We start from the raw sequence: 18,058 nt of genomic DNA, 5'->3' as shown, positions 1-18,058 counted from the left end.
TTGTATATATTCAATATACATGACCCCAATCCATGTCATACTGTGGAAGTGTCATGCAGTGGTAATTTCAGTACTTCAGTAGTTTTTGACATCATTTTTTTTTTTTTTTTTGTAATAATTATGAGTGCAGCTACGTAGTCTCTCCTGTAGTGGGCGCTCGACTCTCCTCCAGTAAATGCTGTGAATGAATGTGCACAGCTAGCTTTGGAAATGTTGTCACTCTCAGAATGATATCTCAGCGGGAGAAAGGAGAACTGGCTCGTTTTTATACTGTCACGGACCCCAAAAAGCACAAGAAAGGCTATACAGTGTACAAAGTGACTGCAAGGGTAAGTATAGATAAATATGATAGTGATAAGGCAATGCTAGTGCTTTGGGGTTTTGTTGTTAGCGTTAAGCTAGCTGGATGTTTAGCTAATGATGATGCAAAGATAAGGAATCTGCTATCACGACTTTGTTCTTTTGGATAAAGACCACTTTATTACAGTGCAATAAGACAATTGCGTTGAAGTCATACGCCATGATAAGCCCATAGTTAAAGCGTTGATTTCATATTGATGTAAGTCTGATTGATGTTGCCAATACATGTCCCTTCTTAAGTTAACACAACCTTGTGTTGTCCGTCAATCAGTTCAGGTTGAAATTCTATCCTAGTCTCAGTCTTCTACAGCGGACAAATTGCATTTGTTTATCACATAGCTCTAATTGTATAATGGGATCTGGCAAAATGAAACTTAAAGAATAATGCTTTGGCTAACCACCAGGGCTTCTGATCACTTGACCACTCAGGACAGGAAATGAGCTAAGTGTCAGTAAAAGCCTATGTCTGCTTGTTGTTGGTGATGTCTCCTACACACCCGTGGTATTCCTTATAATGAAGAGCTTTGTCACAGCGAGAGGCTACACTCACATACTCAGTCTTCAAGGCAGAGGTCATAGACAGGGCTGATGGACCAAGACCAAGAGTTTTATTCTGTATTTTTCTGTACAGATTATCTCAAGAAAGAATCCAGAGGATGTCCAAGAGGTAAAATATACTTTCGACCACGCATAAACACCATGTAATGTATATAATGTGTTTCAAAGGAATGTTCTCAGAGCTGAAGGCAAACAGGTAGTTCTGGTGAAACTGTAAAACAGGATAAACCACTGGCTTTCAATTTACTATTGAAAAAATATTGCTCTTTTCTGAACCATATTTTATTTATATAAAAACGCATATATAGAGGTACTGTGGGAGATGCACTGCAGTCTGACTTGAAACCAGCACTAATTTTTAAAGCATGATGCCAATTACTGTTGTTGAGATGGTACATACCTCCGGAGCTTAGCAAGGCTTCAGTTAAGGAGTGGTGATCCATTGCTGTTTCCTCACTCTTGTGGATAGATGCCATTTAACATGAGTATATAGTAATTAACATGTGTTGCCATTTTACATGGATTAAGGAAGAGCTGCTTTCAAGTAAGTCTTTTAGTGTGGCTATACTGTGAAAACTGCATTAGTAACTTGACAGCAAAGACTGTAGTTTTTTGCATTAGTATTGCTAAACAAATCAAAATATTCTTCCAGATAACAGTTTGGAAAAGATATAATGATTTTCGCAAACTTCATCAAAACCTGTGGCAGCTGCACAAGAATGTTTGTAGCCAGTCGGAGCTGTTTCCTCCATTCGCCAAAGCAAAAGTGTTTGGTAACATCTTTTATTATTGTATTCACGTTACTGAGTCTGAGTAGTTTTTGACTATTTCTTATTTTGTAAAATCTTTTTCTGTAGGACGTTTTGATGATTCAGTGATAGAGGAGCGAAGACAATGCTCAGAGGATTTGCTTCAGTTTTCTGCTAATATCCCTGCTCTCTACAACAGTCAGCACATTCAGGAGTTCTTCAAGGTCTGTAAAGCTGAACAACATATTGTTTCAAAGACTTTCGTAGCTAACACATTCTTTCTCCTTAGGGAGGAGAGGTCCACGATGGCTCAGAGCTAATAGGACCTGCAGAACCGCTGTCTGACCTTCTAGCAGACACTTTGTCAGACTGCAGCTCTGATGGTAGGCCTGTACTCTATATCAGTGGTCCCCAACCTTTTTTGCACCATGGACCAGAATAATGTAGGTTTTATTTTCACGGACCGGCCTTCTACGTGTGGCAGAGAAAAATGGCAAAAATATGTTAGGTGCATAAAAAATACAACTCACCATACCGCTGCATCAGTGGGAGCCCTGTACTTGTTTCTTCTTTCCTTCTTGCTCACATTTGTTTCTTTCAAAAAACTCTAAATCTTATCTTTTAATCCCAGGTGCTTAGTCTCCATGTGCCAAAGCAGTTTTGAAGGTTTCATTTGCTTTTCCCGCATATTACGCAGAGTGGACTCAGCGCGTGAGAGTTACCTGTAGTGACAAACCCATATTTTAAGTAGGACTCCTGGTATTGTCTGTTAAATTTAGCTTTCTTTTTCTTGGAGGTCGTAGTCTCCTCTTCTGGCTCCAAGAGCAGATAATATACTTGCCACTACATCCAATAGATTTCTGTGGCGATTTCCTATCAGGATTTTCTTTATATATCTATGGACGAGCTTATTAGCACGTCATGAGGGACGGGTGAAAGTTACGTTGGAGAAGATGCGGTCGCTGATAAATTATTTACTGTTTTTGTGTGGCCCGGTAGCAAATGCGTAATGGACCGGTACCGGTCCCCAGCCCAGTGGTTGGGGACCACTGCTTTACATGATATCATATGTATGTATGTGTGTGTATATATATATATATATATATATATATATATATATATATATATATATATATATATATATATATATATATATATATATATATATATATATATATATATATATATATGTTAGTATATGTATGCATGTTAGTGTTTCTTACTACTTAACCAAATGCCTGTTTTACAGTACAAAGAGACATTAGTGGTGCAGAGGATTTGACTCTCACGTCGGATTATGGAGGTACAGTTCAAAACAAAATGAAATGTGTAACACATTTATGTATGGTTGTATATTACTAACTGTTTAACACTGTTCCTTAGGCCCATCTAGTGACAGTGATCTGACCTCCCTTGCTGTAGATACTGACTCTTTGGCTGAGATTGATGATGGCATGGCCTCAGGTCGCACTTCCCCAAATATACCACAAGGGGGAGCCATTAACGTTAGCAGCAGTTGTAGTCCTCGCTTGCCCTCCTTGCGTGACCGTCGAAGCCCATCTCCTGCCCCTGTGCCAGCTTCTTCTGCCCCTAACCTAGAGGTCACCTGGGCAACCAAAGCTCAACTTTTTTCAGGAAGTGTGAAAGGAACAAACAGTGGAAACTCTAAAGACATAAAGTCTGATTATCTGGACAAAGCCAGTGAGCTCATCTCCCTGGCTGTGCAGAGGGAGATAGAGCAGGACTACCAGGCTGCTTTCTCCTATTATCGAAGTGGAGTGGACCTGCTTCTTCAGGGAGTACAAGGTCAGTTATGGCTGCTCAGGTTTAATCCTATGTCAAAATTAACTTCTAAAAACACTTGCATGACATGTGAAATGTCACTATGAAGAGGCAGGGCCTATCAGCTCTATAGTTTTGAACAGGAAGTCAATGGACCTATTTCTATTACTAAGATATTTTAGATCAATATTTCATTTTACCATTGACAACATTTAAAACTGTGATTTACTTATGTAATACATAATGCCAGATAAATTGCATGACAAGTCTTCTTTAGAGAAAATAGTGGCAAACAATAAACAAACTGTGATCCTTTTTTATCCTTATATGTTGACACTGATCACATATAGTTTTCTTCCCACAGGTGAACCAAGTGCCACACGGCGTGAGGCAGTAAAGAAGAAGACTGCAGAGTACCTGATGCGAGCTGAACAAATCTCCTGTCAGCATCTGAAAAGCAATATGGGGCAAGGATCAACACAAACTGTGGTAAGTGGAACTCTGCAGTTTCGTTCATCTTAAGTCAGTGCCACAGACTCTATGTCTATGGTCAGTGCCAAACATAACTCACAGATGTTTCGATAACCGTTTTAGGCCATGGCAGCTCAGTGCTGCCCATCCTCTAGTAGAGATATTCCACATCCTTCATCAGAAGAGCTCAGAGTCTACAGAGTGTTGGGGATTATTGATAAGGTCAGTATGTACACATCTGCAGCTGTTCTTTTCTGTGTCCTTTCTTTTTTTGGCCATAGCTTTAATTCAAGCTATAAACGTAGATTTTGTGATCATTTTATAAATGATGAATGTGTTTAGAGTAAGTCATGATGACCACAAGGTCAGTTTAGGTTGCTGGTCTCCTCAACCAGCTGCCAACAAAGCAACTTCACCACTCAGCCATGAAATGACTTGGCAAGCAGCTCAGAAAGAGCCACACAACATTGAGTCAATGATGCTCATCCTATACACACACGCACCCCAAGGAAAATGTTGATACAACCCTGCATGAGTTAATGTGCATTTGTTGACATCAAATCAGTGTCAAGTAATTTCATGGAAACACAACTGAAATGTAATATTTTTTATTTGTTAAATGCTTCGTGCCTTTACACTTTTAATGGGGACAGAGGGGACAGATGGAGAGAAGTCCTCACCCTCCTGCTCCCCTGTCCTCCCCTTCCCTGATGTTTGTGTCTTAATTATATTAGCGCCTGGCTAGCACTGCCGCTCTGTTTACTCACAGCTCCATTCATATCCATTTAGCCTGCACCTGTTTGGTCCCAGCCGGGGTCACAATGAGAGCGCGCACCTCACAGCGACACACCACAGCTCGTCCACATATGCTCGTGCTCTCCCAGCGGGAAGGAGGAATAGAGATGTTACAGAAATGAGGAAGAAAATGCATATTATTTACTGTGTTGTATTATTACATTGTTTTAACTAACCTGTTATGTTTAATATTACAATATAGGCTATGCTATATTTTAAGCTGAGACTTTTTGTCCAGCACAGTGGGATTTTTCCTACCACTGCCATCCTTTCAAGCTCCACATTTATCTTGCAGTGCCCTCTGTATAGGTCTTGACCCAGTGTTTGAAAAACACTACATTGAGGAGCTTCAGCACTACATCATCTGAGTATGTTGCAATTAATGGCACTCCTCTGTTACAGGTTCTTCTGGTCATGGACAAGCGAACACAGGAGACGTTTATTTTGAAAGTAAGTTTGGTGCATGTGTGTGTACAGTAGGACTGTGTGTGCCGGCGCCCCCCTCTGTGTGACCGCTGTAATTGATTCTAATGGGCCTCTCCCTGTCAGCTCCTCTGCTCTCAGGTGTGAGACGTGTGCCAGATGCCAGCACACCGCATGGCACAGATCACTACACAACCATATGCACACATACATGCACTACATATGCACACTTACAGGCACTACGTACACACACATACATGCACTACATATGCACACATACAATGTGAACTTTCCGCGTGGTGCTGATAGATTTAAAGTCACGCGCTGTGTGTGGTCTGATGAATCCAGTGACTTTGGGACACACATGGGGCAAAGCTGGCACTTGGTTAATGTGAGCTTTCTCCTTTGCCTCTCTGCCTTCTGCTTATTCTTAACACAACCTGCAGCCCTGCCTCTGTACACTGTATGCCCTTTATATTTGGGGTATCTTTACTTTACCTCTTTGTCCTTTTATGTCCTCCCTGTAGTTTAATCGTTCTGTCCACTCACCCACAGGGACTGAGAAGAAGCAGCGACTGTGGGAGGTCCAAACGGATCATCATGCCTCACTCTGTTCCTCACATGGTGCAGCTTAAAACGTTTATTGTTTCTGAAGACACAGTTTTTCTTTTACTGCAGTATGCTGAAGGTAACCACCCCCTCACATAATCTAGTCAAATCTACTGATACCATATGTTTCCATAAATGCTGTTGAGTATGGACCAGGCCTTAAAGGTGCACTATGTTACATTTATGGTGAAGGGCCCACCACCTACATGTCTCCAAAATGTTAATGCTTTGCTTGGAATGTTTCATAATATGACATTAATCACATCTATACAGCATTTATTTCATGTTTTATTGCTCCAAATACATTTAACCTCCTAGGACCTGGCGTCCACATATGTGGACAACACATTTTGGGTTGTCTAGGCCACAATGCAAATTTTTACAAGAATAACAGTATACAAGAACAGCAACAATGTAAAAAAAAAAATCAATTTAGAATATTTTTAACAATTTAGAATGTTCAGAATATTTTTATTTTTTAATTTTTTTGTAAAGGCATATGTCTTCCTGCTCCTGTCAGCAGCACTTCACATGAGACACATTGTTCCAAGAGGCACAGTTGTTGTTTCTCATTTAGTTTTTACATTCAGGACAAATGTTGCTGTGTTGAGGCATCATTATTCAAATGTTTTATCAAAATGATTAAAATGTCCACATATGAGGATATTTGTTTTACATCACTTTTCTCAGAGACTACATAATGTAAAAAGATAATTCTTTGTTTTTACACTCATCAGGTCCCAATCAGCCTAAATAACAAAGAGAAATTGATAAAGCATGTGATGCAAGAGCTCGGGTCTTAGGAGGTTAAAACATTTTGAATGGGGTCACTTCTCCACAGATTTGACCTTTATCTTGGTCTGGTGGCCTTACCTGCTCATGTCTGTGGGGAAAACAAGACAATATTATCTCCATGGCAGAAGTAGGTTGCGGACCCCGATTGGTAAAGTTACATGGTACATCTATAAATCAGACAAATATATTTTTTAATCAAGTCCCATTAGTCCCTACTTTAGCCTGTCTATTGCTTTGTTTCTAATCCTGTGCCCTTGCTCCTCGCAGATGTGTGATTGTGATTGTTGCGAGTCACAGGTCATTATTTTGAAAAGCAGGTGGTGCTTGGCTTCATTAGCAGCGCCACCACCTGGGCCTCCATATATCCCACTTAGATCGTGTGAGGCCCTTATGTGTAGACGAGTGAGTTAGTATTTGCAATGCTCTCTGACCTGTTCAATCTGGTGGACCCCCATAGCCACCATGTGCAATATCAGTGGACAGTTACTCAATATTATACTTTAAGGGTTATTACAATATACCTGATTGTTTTATTAAAGAGCGGTTCATAATTGCCTAACTGATCCAAAAGCTGGCCTGGTCCCACCTCCCAGTGTTTTGCTTTTAACAGTTTATCAAGGACAGAGGACGGCAGTGACCTGAGTAACATTGGACAAACGTGGGACTAGTTTTACTTTGAAACCCATTGAGTTAAATCATTATCATCATAGTGAGCTCACTATCCATTCTCATCACAGACAACAGATGCTAGCTTCCAATTGTTCATACTACAGCTGTGGACATTTACTCTAAGTTTGCCCTTGCAAAGAAAGTCAAGATGAAATGTATCTTTAGTTAGTGCTATGTTAATATAGCCTCACCTAATAACAATATTTATTGAATGTCCTATAATAGGTCTTGTCATTCTGTCTACCTCACTTTGAACTGAACTAAAGAGAGGACCTTTGGATTGCATTTTGTGTGGTTAAAGGAGACATGTGATTCTTTTGGTCAATGATAAAACAGGTCCACTGACTTTCTGTCAAAAACTGCAGAATTGACAGCATCATAGTACCATTTCACCATAGCAAGCAGCAGATTTTCATTTCCTTTTTTATTGTTGAAAAAATGACTATATGACATTTCTGAACCCAACATGTTTGACCAAGAGTCAGTAAAGTGGGTCAATCAAAACATGGTGAAAAGCTCATCAAAGTCGATTTTACATACATACCATTTTAATTTAGGATTAGGGGAGAGATAGTCAATATTCAGATTGATTATTGATTTTTCATATTTTTCAACAACATTTTCATTTGATTAGTAGAGACCTTAAACTCTTGTCATGGCAATTGTCTCCATGCTTTATGTGTGCAGGTGGTAAGCTGTGGTCTCATGTTGGAAAGTACCTGCGCACCTCCAGCCCAGAGGAAAGTTTTGATATTCCTTTCATCCAGAAAAGCCACATAACGGCTGTGCATTCCCCCCAGCATGCATCAGCTCAGACAGGGGAGGCCAGTTCAGACTCTGGGACTATAGCAGGACTCCCTAAAGAAGGAGAGACTATCTTTACATGTCCTCTTAAAAGTGCGCTCCCACCACGAGTCGAGGAGCTGACCGGAGCCCATTCTGACTCTGCAGCTACTTCTGAAGATGAGTGCACCAAGGACACACAAGAGGACAGGGTCACCAACAGTTATTTAGCTCTGTGTATTGAATATGAACAGGAGAAGGTAGAAGTAGATGCCCTGGTGGAGGAAGAGGAAAGGAGTGAGCAGGAGATCTTATCACTGGAGGTGCCTAATGCGACCACTTCATCTCGTTCTCGCTCCCTGCTCAGTAATGACAGTCTGTCATCACCCATCAGTTCTCAGGAGCTGGGTTTCTTCACAGAGTCATCCGACAGGAGCGCTCTGACACAGGACACTGAGGGCCCGGACCACAACGACGTGTTCAGCCCTCTGCCCTCTCCAGCTGTACCTCTGTCTTTAGACCAGTCCAAGCACACACCCATGGAGTTCTTCCGCATTGACAGTAAAGACAGTGGCAGTGAGGTGCCCTGCGTGGAGATGTCGCACAAACAGCGGGCCCTGTTGTCCACCTCAGATCTTGGCTCTGAGGCCACAGAGGAGCTTCCCGAGCTGGCTCAGGAAGTGCAGCCTCGCTCTGAGCTGTGGGGCCTGGAAGAGAGTGACAAAGACTCCCATGAGTCCATCCCTGTCATCTCCTTTAAAGAAGCCATAGTGCAGGAGGAGGGCCATCCCCCCGACCTTCTGGTCAACCTGCCTTTAGTGACTGGAGCTGTGGACTGTTCTCAGGAGGAGGTCGACTCCTCTGGGGTTTTTCTGGGTCTAGAGGTCTCAGTTTCTCCTCAAACGTCCATTCAGCCTGATGTTTTACAGCGCCATAGCCAGCCCGAGGAAGAGGAGGAGGTTTTGTCCTTCTGCACAGCTTCTGCCACTGGAGACACCACATCCTCATCCCCCTTCATGTCCTTATGGGACAACTTTAACTTAGCGTATGGCGAAGAGGCCTCAGAGAGAATGGACGCCACAGGCCAAAACGACTCCACTCTGTCAGTGAGTGACTCTCTGAGAGAAACCCTGGAGTCTTGTTCATTGAACCAGGACAGTCCTGACCCTAGTGTGAGCTCTGTGCCCCCAAGGACTGACCCTGAGGTGTCAGAGGCCACAGAGAGTGAGCTGGGCCCAGACCACAGCTCTCTCTGCGCTCAGGAGACTGAGGTCAGTGAGTTTGATGGACACGTTTCACGGCTGTTTGCGGAGCTGCAGGAGATGTCTGAGGCAGCGTCTAAAGCGCTCATTCCAGAGGAGTTTGTGAGGCGCTGGGCCTCAGAGCTGGTCACAGCCCTAGACTCTCTGCACCGGGAGGGCATCCTCTGCAGAGACCTCAACCCCAACAACATTCTACTCGACCATCAAGGTATTACTTTTTTGTCTGAAAAGAAAATATTTACAGCTTACTTTTACAGAGCAACAACAGTGCATCCATCTACTTCTGATTGTACAGAGCTAATAACTCTTAATAGCTGTGTCTAAAAGCAGGATGTGCATTCAGCAAAGTGCAGTTAACTTTTGTCCGCTACTCATTTAATCTATTTACACAAATATGAACTGTGCTCAAAAGGAAAGTGTTGTTTTAGCGAAGGTCACAGAATCCTCCTCGACGTCTTCTTTTGTGCTCCTACAATCATCTCACTCCGCCTCGTTATCAACAAGCGCCTAATTAGCTGAGTGGCTGTTTTCCTCTGCCTGCTGGTAATTATTGTTCTAAAGGGCCCATCACCGATGTAGTGTGGTGCATCTGTCTGGCTAGCCTAGGCTAATGGCCACAGTTACCTAATGACACCATTAGTTCTAATGATAGCGTTAACGGGTAGCGGCTAAACAGGAGTAATCGCCAGGGCTGTGTGCTAGAAAAGTAATGTAGAGACCAGGCCCAGAGGATCCCAGCAAGGAAGGGCTCTTGAGAAATGTGCTCTGCAGTTTGAACAAGATCGACTCAAAGTGACCCTCCACTTTCTATCATACAATATACAGAAGGTTCTCTATAACTTTATTGTAACTCCATAAATTTAAACATCCTCGTATCCTTGTCTTCAGGTCATATTCAGCTGACATACTTCTGCAGCTGGACCGATGTGGAGGAGTCATGTGACAAAGATGCTGTGGCCAACATGTACTGCGCACCAGGTGAGTATCCACATAGAGAGTTTAATCTAACTATATATATATATATATATATATATATATATATATATATATATATATATATATATATATAATTTATTATTACTTTGCAGTATCTAAAAGTTTTATCCCTTTTTATCTTTAATAGTAATATTAATGGTGTAAATGAATATAGTTATTTTTCAACAACAATGAAACATGTAAGACAAACTTCAAGTACAGAAATGCATTCTTCTTGGCTAATCTGAAAGATTGAAGCTCTTGTGCTGTCCTGTAGAGGGTGCTGTTGTGCAACATTGTGCTTGTGTTATTGTAACCCTTTTGTGTTGCCTGGAGGGAGCGCGTGGCATGCTGTTTAAAAGCTGCCTAAAACCAACTGCTGCTACAACTTCAACCCTCTGACCCCTTCGAGCTCTTCTGTGTTTGTGTGTGGGTAAATATGAGCTTGGTTAAATCTACTCTAGACTTAATATGGGTTTCTTTTGTGACATTTAATAAGACTTAACAAGGTCAAAATGTGCTTGGATTCTACATACGTTAGCCCTTACTTCACTAAAACCATCCTCTCACATTCGCCCTCTCCACTGAGCCAAAAAGGTCGCTCTTAGATTCAAATCCTCCTTGTCTGTATGTATGCCCCCTTGTAATAAATCTGAAAGCGGTGAACACTGCATCTAATATTCAAAGTATGCATTTTATCCCTAGAGCCACAGTGTAAAAAACTACCTCCTAATGGACGTAGAGGCAGGGACATGCAGGAGTTCGACAGGAGTGGCAAGTGACCTAAAGACGCTTCAATAGAGAGAATATTTACCACTCTACTTGGTGACCAACTGTGATTCTCCTTAAAGAATATTTGATTTGTTTATTTTTACATACATTTTATTATGTATTAAAAGTCACAGTTTTCATAATTAACTAAATGGTCCTTTTAAGTTCTATAGAAGATAACAATTTTTATTATTAATTCTATATTTGCTGGCATATTTTAAGCAGTACAAGTCAACTGACTAAAATGAATTATTTAAGTTAACATTTTAAGTTAAATGTATATTTTTTCCAGAATGAGTTGACTCCAGTGACCATTAGAATATTTGATTATATTGCCCAGCTAACAGTGTAGTGTTTGTGTTTTCTCAGTCCAGATGTGAGGGCTCTTGTTAGTTAAACGACTGTTAATCCCCTGTGGCTTTCTAATGCAATACACTTATTCCCCAGTAGGAGGTGTGTACTGCCTCTGATCAACACAAGTAAAACTCTACCAGTATTAGATGAACATTTTAAAATTCACATTTTTGTGTGTGTATTGTGAAGAGCCCAAAGCCTATGGCAGCAGTTGGAGTCAGTGTTTCTCTACCCTTTACTACTGCTGCAGATATACACTACTTACTGCACATACAGAACTGAGGATAATGTATATCTGCAGCAGTAGTAGTAGTAGTAGTAGTAGTAGTGTGTGTATGTGTGTGTGTGTGTGTGTGTGTATATATGTATATATGTATATATATGTATATATATATATATATATATATATATATATATATATATATATATATATATATATATATATATGTGTGTGTAGTAGTAGCATGTATGTGCAGTGGTAGTGTATATATGTGCAGTAGTATATATGGTGCTATATGTAAGTGATCATTCCACGCACATGCACTCTAGCGTGTGCACTGCCCTTGTTCTGTGTGGCTGTTTATCCAGACAGGGTCAGCTCCTGTGATGGCTTCATTCCTGATGACAGATTTATGAGTGTTTGCCAGAGAGCCAGCAGGGGGTCTACACTGACCGTATGTGTGTGTGCATGTGAGCAGAAGACACTAAACATGTTTTTAAGCACATTCACCAAAACAGGAGAGGGGCCGGAAAATGTGCTATTTACTCTGATCTGAACAGCAGATATTTTTTGTTTTACTTAACAGACAGACAGTGTTTTTCAAACGCCTGATAGATTCTGGTCCATGTCAAAACTGAATAAAACTGAGAAACGAAAATGTTTAAATTGGGAGATTTTGAATCTGTAGGCAAAAGCCTCAAAAGACCCCAAATTTATATATTTTTTATCTGAAAATAGTATTTCTTCCTATAACTAAACAACTTTTTAATAGTTAGAGATTTTAATATTTGTTTGTATGACAATATTTGGGTATACCTATCGAGCCTAATGTTTAATTTAAGATTAAAATTTTGTATAGCTTTAGTATAACTTGTATTTTGAGTTTAATCTGTCCAATTTCCGCACAGTAAATTACTACTACTGTACCACACTTCGAGTAAGACTACTCAACCTCAGAGAACAAAGTCTTCTTCTTCTTCCTATCAATGTGTAGTTGACTTCCTCTGAGAACAATACCTGTGGCTTCAGCATTTAGGGAAGTGTATCTAAGAGGAGAAGAGAGAGAGTTCCTTATCGTGCCCAGAGGAGCAGAGCTGTTACTAAGATTCACATGTGGAGAGGGAAGTTTGTTTTTCGATGTAAAAGAAGATGTCATAACAACAAGTGCAGCATTGTTTCACCAGGCTGAGTTTCCTCAGTAGAACAGGACTGTAAGATTGAAGTGCATATGACAGGTTAGAACATGCATCAAAACATAGTAAGCATAATTATACGTTATAAGATTTTGCTAAAGATCTTGTCTAGTTTCCCCTAGTTTGACAATTTTTTTTTTTAACTCTATCACTTTATCTCATGATTGTACAGATATGGTAGGAGATAGCATCCATAGCTGTTACCTAGCAGCTACGATGTTAACAAGGGCCAAACCTGTCTAAATTACACAATAGTTATGATTAGCCCAATACAAATAAATGACAATGGCTTTATTTTGTTAAACGAAGGTTTAAATTGCCCCAGAATTTTGGATGAAATTTTGTGTATTTATGACATAGGTAGAGGGATTCTATTTTAGAACTCAGCTTTGCTTTCTGTAATTTTCAACTTTTCTTTAACAGGAATCTTCACAAACTGACACTTGACTGGTGTAAAACTATGATACATATTTATCACATGTACTACCCCACCAAAAAAATCATAACTGTAAAAACCTGTCATATACACTTTAAAGGAATAGTGTAACAGTGTGGTTGGAGCGTCCCATGGCCTGTGGACTTGGTTAACTCCTTGTCGCCCTCCTCGTGCGTTGTGCCCGACACCCGTACATTGCTCTGACAGAGTGGTAAGTGAAGCCAGCTCTCTCCGCTGCTCTCTCCCTGCAGCTCCTCAGACATTAATCTATTGTGATGACATCGACCTTGCTCTGAGACGTGTGCGCTTCTGTGTGAGTCCGGCATCCTCCCTGCAGCCCATAACCAACGCAGGTATCACTAGTGCGCTCAATGACGATCTGCTCTCCTTGGCTGTCAAAACACGGGTGCTGGGGAGCCCTGAAGACCGGTTGCTCAGTTAGTTTTTGTGTGTGTGCGTTCGGCCCTAGCGTAGCCGTGCGCTAACCTTGGCTGAAAGAGAGCCGCACAGGCCTGTGGAGTTCCCAGGAGCCGAAACAAGACAAGGGTGGCTTTAGTGCGACCCTAGCTGAGGAGGCTGATCTGGGGCAACGCATGGCTGTGACCCAGGATGCCTCCGGGTGACACCCCCACACCCGTTTTAGAAATAATAAGACTGAAAGGGAAGAGGACATCTGGGATACAGTGGTTGAGCTGGGCAATAGTGCAATGTGATTTGTCCCTTATCATATTATATTTGTTTATTTAGTAATAAACATATTGTAAATTTAAAGTAGGGCTCATTACTCAATTATAGAGGAAAAATATATTACAGTTATGAGGGCCATAATTGAAATCACATTATTTGAAACGGTTATTAATGAACTGTCAAAAGTCAGATGTAGAGGAAAATAGAACAAGTAAGGACCAATAGGAAACAGTAAATAAATAAGGCTTATGTTAATTCGTCAGGGACAAAATTGTGAGCAATATACTTGCCCAAAAGTGATGCTTTTGAACTCCAAACACACCACGTTGATACAAGTTTATATGCAAATCAGTGCTTAGAGACAAACATTTGCTGTGGTCTCTTGGTGAAGATGAACAGTTGAAAGAAAGAACAGTTATTATTGCTTATTTTTGGTTGTTTATAAATAAAGCAATATGTTATAAGAGATCTCATGATATAATGTGGTATTAATAGACAGCTGGATATCAGTGATTCACATGATGTTGCTGTTTCTTGGAGAGTTGTGTGTGTTTGAGGTCGGGTCATGCAGATGGTGTGAAGTTGTAGTGCAGACGGTTTTCTCAGTGGAACAGGTTTTATTATGCAAATCACCTTTTATGAGACGCACATTTGGGTTTATGTGAGTGACAAGAGAGTGGCAGCATGTTGTCTTTTTTTGTCTTTTTAAGAATTTATTTTATTTATATAAAGTTGATACACAAGAGAAATTACTTATGCACTTAACGCACAACAAAAATTGAATAAATACTATTAAAAAGTAAAAGAATCTAGATTGTAAAATAAATAAAGATCTCAGATGTGTCAGATTTGTTGATTTTTAGTTTTGATGTGTTTTGAGACATTTGTACAATAAATACATTTGTGTGTTGTTTCAGAGGTTGGAGGCATCAGCGAGGAGACGCCAGCCTGTGATTGGTGGAGTTTGGGTGCCATTCTGTTTGAACTTCTAACAGGCATGGTGAGTAGAAAGTTTGACAAAATATTGGTTGGTCTCTGTCGCTAAGGTGTTGTGGGACATCTCTGGGTATCTCCGCTCTGCTGCTTTATAATGGTGCCAGCTAGTGTGTGATTTTGTATTTCGTTTGTAAGTGTAGTTGTGAATAAGGTTCGTCTTGGCTGCTGTTTCTTACTCTGGTTCTCGGGGAGTGCCAGGGGTGTTGGTGTGACTTTCTCACCCAGCCTGAGCTCCATCTGCTGGGCCAGGAGGTCAGCCCTCGCGGGTCTCTGTGCTGGCTCTTGGAGCTGCTCTGAGCTCTCAGCACACGCCAACCTCAGGAAAGGCGTGGACAGCAGTGACCACCAGGGCAGGCCTCTAGACACCACAACTCGTCCTCAATCAGGGACCGTCTTCTTCATTAGACTGTAAAGGAACGGCACCAACTTTTGTCCTTTTGTTTGAATTCAACAGTTGGATCTGCAGCTGCTAGACTTTACTAATTATACCTTAGTGCTGTCTTGGAGGTCGCACAATAGCACACACCTGGCTCGATCTCATTGTATATTACATTTGAATACTGTGTAGCTGATTGCCAGTGGGCATAACCACATATCAGGCATCAGTAGTTCCCATCAATGGCCCAGACAAGAGCAGGGGGTGTTAGGTTAGCGTTTTTACATTCAATCAAACACACCCAGTTACCTGGAATAAAACCTGCGCGACACAGATGTCTCCTTTGATGATTATGTCCTGGCAGCGAAACACTCACTGCGGCTCTCACTGCGCTCTTGATCCTTGCAGGATAAGATCTTGCCTGGAGCAGTCTTGACTAAAGCTCGGATACCAGCCAGAAGTCCTGCAGCACGTAGCAGGCGGGAGACACACAGAGGGGCAACTGACTAAAAAACAAACACTCTTTTTTCATTTAAAAGAGGCGCACTGCTCCAGACCAGCTCAAGGATGCACTGGATACATGTATATTCAGCAATTACGCTCTTTATTGTCAATTAGTCCTACAATAGAGCAACAGACTGTGGACAAAATTGCACTTAAAGCTAATTTTTGTGATTTTAAATGGAGCTGTGTGAATGAAATGGCAGTTTGACCTGACCAGTAAACTTGCTCTGTAAAAACAAGGCACATAATAATTAGATAATCCTTTTCTGCTTTATTACATTTTTTCCGATTGTTGTGTTGAGAAAGCAAGCGAATGACGTCTTTTGTTATAGTTGATGGCATCAGTGTTGTTTCAGGTGCCTGGACCCTCCTATTTTGACTCAGTTTGCATAGAGTTGTTTTGATCGGCTTTGTTTTCATTCATGGACTGTTTCTTTGCTCCCTCCAGTCTCTGCTGAGGTGCCATCCCACTGGCATCGGTCGCCACACAGCGCTCAATATTCCCGAGTTTGTCTCCAAGGAAGCCAGATCTCTGCTGGAACAGGTAAGGACCAAGAGGAAAGTCATGGTATTTAAAGGTGCACTCTGTAACTTTTGTGCTAGAGGGTCTGCATCCTCCTTTTCTCCATGGAACTGTTATTGCTTTGCCTGGAGTGATCCACACTGCAGCATTAAATGTGTTTATCTATGAAGACAAGTAGGGGACAGCACTAGGTCAAGTTACTGGTCAGATCTGTAGAAAGGTGAGCTTGCTTACAGTAAGAATGCATGTTTTCTGTAAAAAAAAAAAAAAAAAGCAATTAAAAATATAATAAATACAAGATGAATTCTTTTAATACCATTTTTTTGAAACATTCCATTTAATGCAGGTAATGCACAGTGCACCATTAAATCCACTATATGTTTTGTTGGTTCCTTTTTTTGTAACTCAGCTGCTGAATATGTTCCACTATGATTTGAGTATCTGTTATTACCTCATGCCTGACCAATGAGTGATATATTTAGTCTCACATTTGGGTGTCTGCTTTCACAGTTACTCCAATACAACCCCACAGAACGACTAGGGGCCGGAGTGGGAGGAGTCGACGATATCAAGTCCCACCCCTTTTTTTCCAAAGTGGACTGGACCACACCTGATGCAGCTACGTAAATGCCCGGATGTACACTATATTTGAACATTTTTGATGAAGTTGTCGCCTATTTTTTATTTCACAACTTTGATGCAGGGATTATCTTACTGTTTGTGCAATAATTTGTGTATTTACATGGTGTTTTCATAGACTTTTATTTAATTTAACACTCCATGTAGCATCTCACAGCCAAAAGGAACATTTTATAAACTCACTGTAGGCTGTTTGTTGATTAAAGTGATTGCATTTTTCTTCTTTCAATTCCCAATATCTCACTTAATATCTTTGTATATTGTTTAAAAATGGCATTATAAACATCAAATTGAGCCCATTGTAAGTGCCACCATAATGGACTCTATGCAAGCCAAAATGATGAGATGAACTGTGTGTATCAGTGTGTGGCAGTCAATGATCGTGTATTGAATATGTCGTAATAGTGTTAGAGGGATAAATGTTTAATATATTGTGATTGCAGTTAGGGACACTATGTGACAAAAAGCCAAGGATAATGACAACCTGTTTTAAACCAGCCCTTTTTTCATTTTTTTATGAATGGTACTTTTTCTGTAACACAAAATCATGTGCATGCGAGAATATAATTGTGTAATGAAATCTATGTATTACAAAGACAACGCTAACAACAACAACAACAACAATAATAAATATATATTGTGGTGCGCCTAGCCAAGAAATAAAACACTATCTGTTATACATAATTCTTTTTTCTTTAATTATGCCACAAATGTCTTAACAATCATGTTTCTTGCCAACAATGACTGAATAATATTATAATAATTACTTTACAACTCCAGTTTATGTAAAGTGCTATAACACTGCATATACATATTGTGCGCTCAATTATACCACATTTATATTTATTTCTTTGCTCATGTATGTGGTGCCTGTCTTTCATCTATGGATGAACTGAGACCAATAAACTAACCTGGATGAGAGCTGAGGGCAGTGTCTTGTCTGTTACTCTGACTAAAGATGTGGAAGTAGCTGGAGGTGTTTTTTGTCAGGGGACCACCTGAAGCATCAATGATGGCTCTAGAAAGCTGCTATCGCTCTTAATGAGTGTCACTGGAACCATCATACAAGCTGACACAGACACTGAAGGTAAATCCAGCTGTACTTTGTCTAGCTGAAAAGAGATAAGA

The 18,058-nt window shown here is 40.6% G+C and overlaps 1 protein-coding gene across 2 annotated transcripts; it reads left to right on the top strand.

Moving 5' to 3' along the window:
• Nucleotides 1-146: 146 nt before the first annotated feature.
• On the top strand, nt 147-17,852 carry rps6kc1 (ribosomal protein S6 kinase polypeptide 1). Of its 2 annotated transcripts, XM_033990806.2 has the most exons (16): nt 147-329; nt 992-1,027; nt 1,571-1,691; nt 1,776-1,891; nt 1,957-2,050; nt 2,917-2,970; nt 3,051-3,473; nt 3,814-3,938; nt 4,044-4,142; nt 5,118-5,165; nt 5,694-5,826; nt 7,899-9,464; nt 10,145-10,234; nt 14,810-14,892; nt 16,217-16,312; nt 16,802-17,850. In XM_033990806.2, the coding sequence occupies exons 1-16, from the start codon at nt 189-191 to the stop codon at nt 16,916-16,918; spliced, it is 3,342 nt and encodes a 1,113-aa protein (XP_033846697.1). In that variant the 5' UTR covers nt 147-188; the 3' UTR covers nt 16,919-17,850. The 2 variants fall into 2 exon arrangements, with proteins under 2 accessions (XP_033846697.1, XP_055088054.1); XM_055232079.1 differs by lacking the exon at nt 1,571-1,691 and having other exon boundaries at nt 234-329; nt 16,802-17,852.
• Nucleotides 17,853-18,058: the final 206 nt, after the last annotated feature.

The sequence above is a fragment of the Periophthalmus magnuspinnatus genome, chromosome 24 (assembly GCF_009829125.3).
Source record: "Periophthalmus magnuspinnatus isolate fPerMag1 chromosome 24, fPerMag1.2.pri, whole genome shotgun sequence".
Taxonomy (NCBI): Eukaryota; Metazoa; Chordata; class Actinopteri; order Gobiiformes; family Gobiidae; genus Periophthalmus; species Periophthalmus magnuspinnatus.
The sequence above is the reverse complement of the archived record's forward strand: the minus strand, read 5'-3'. Positions and strand labels throughout refer to the sequence as shown.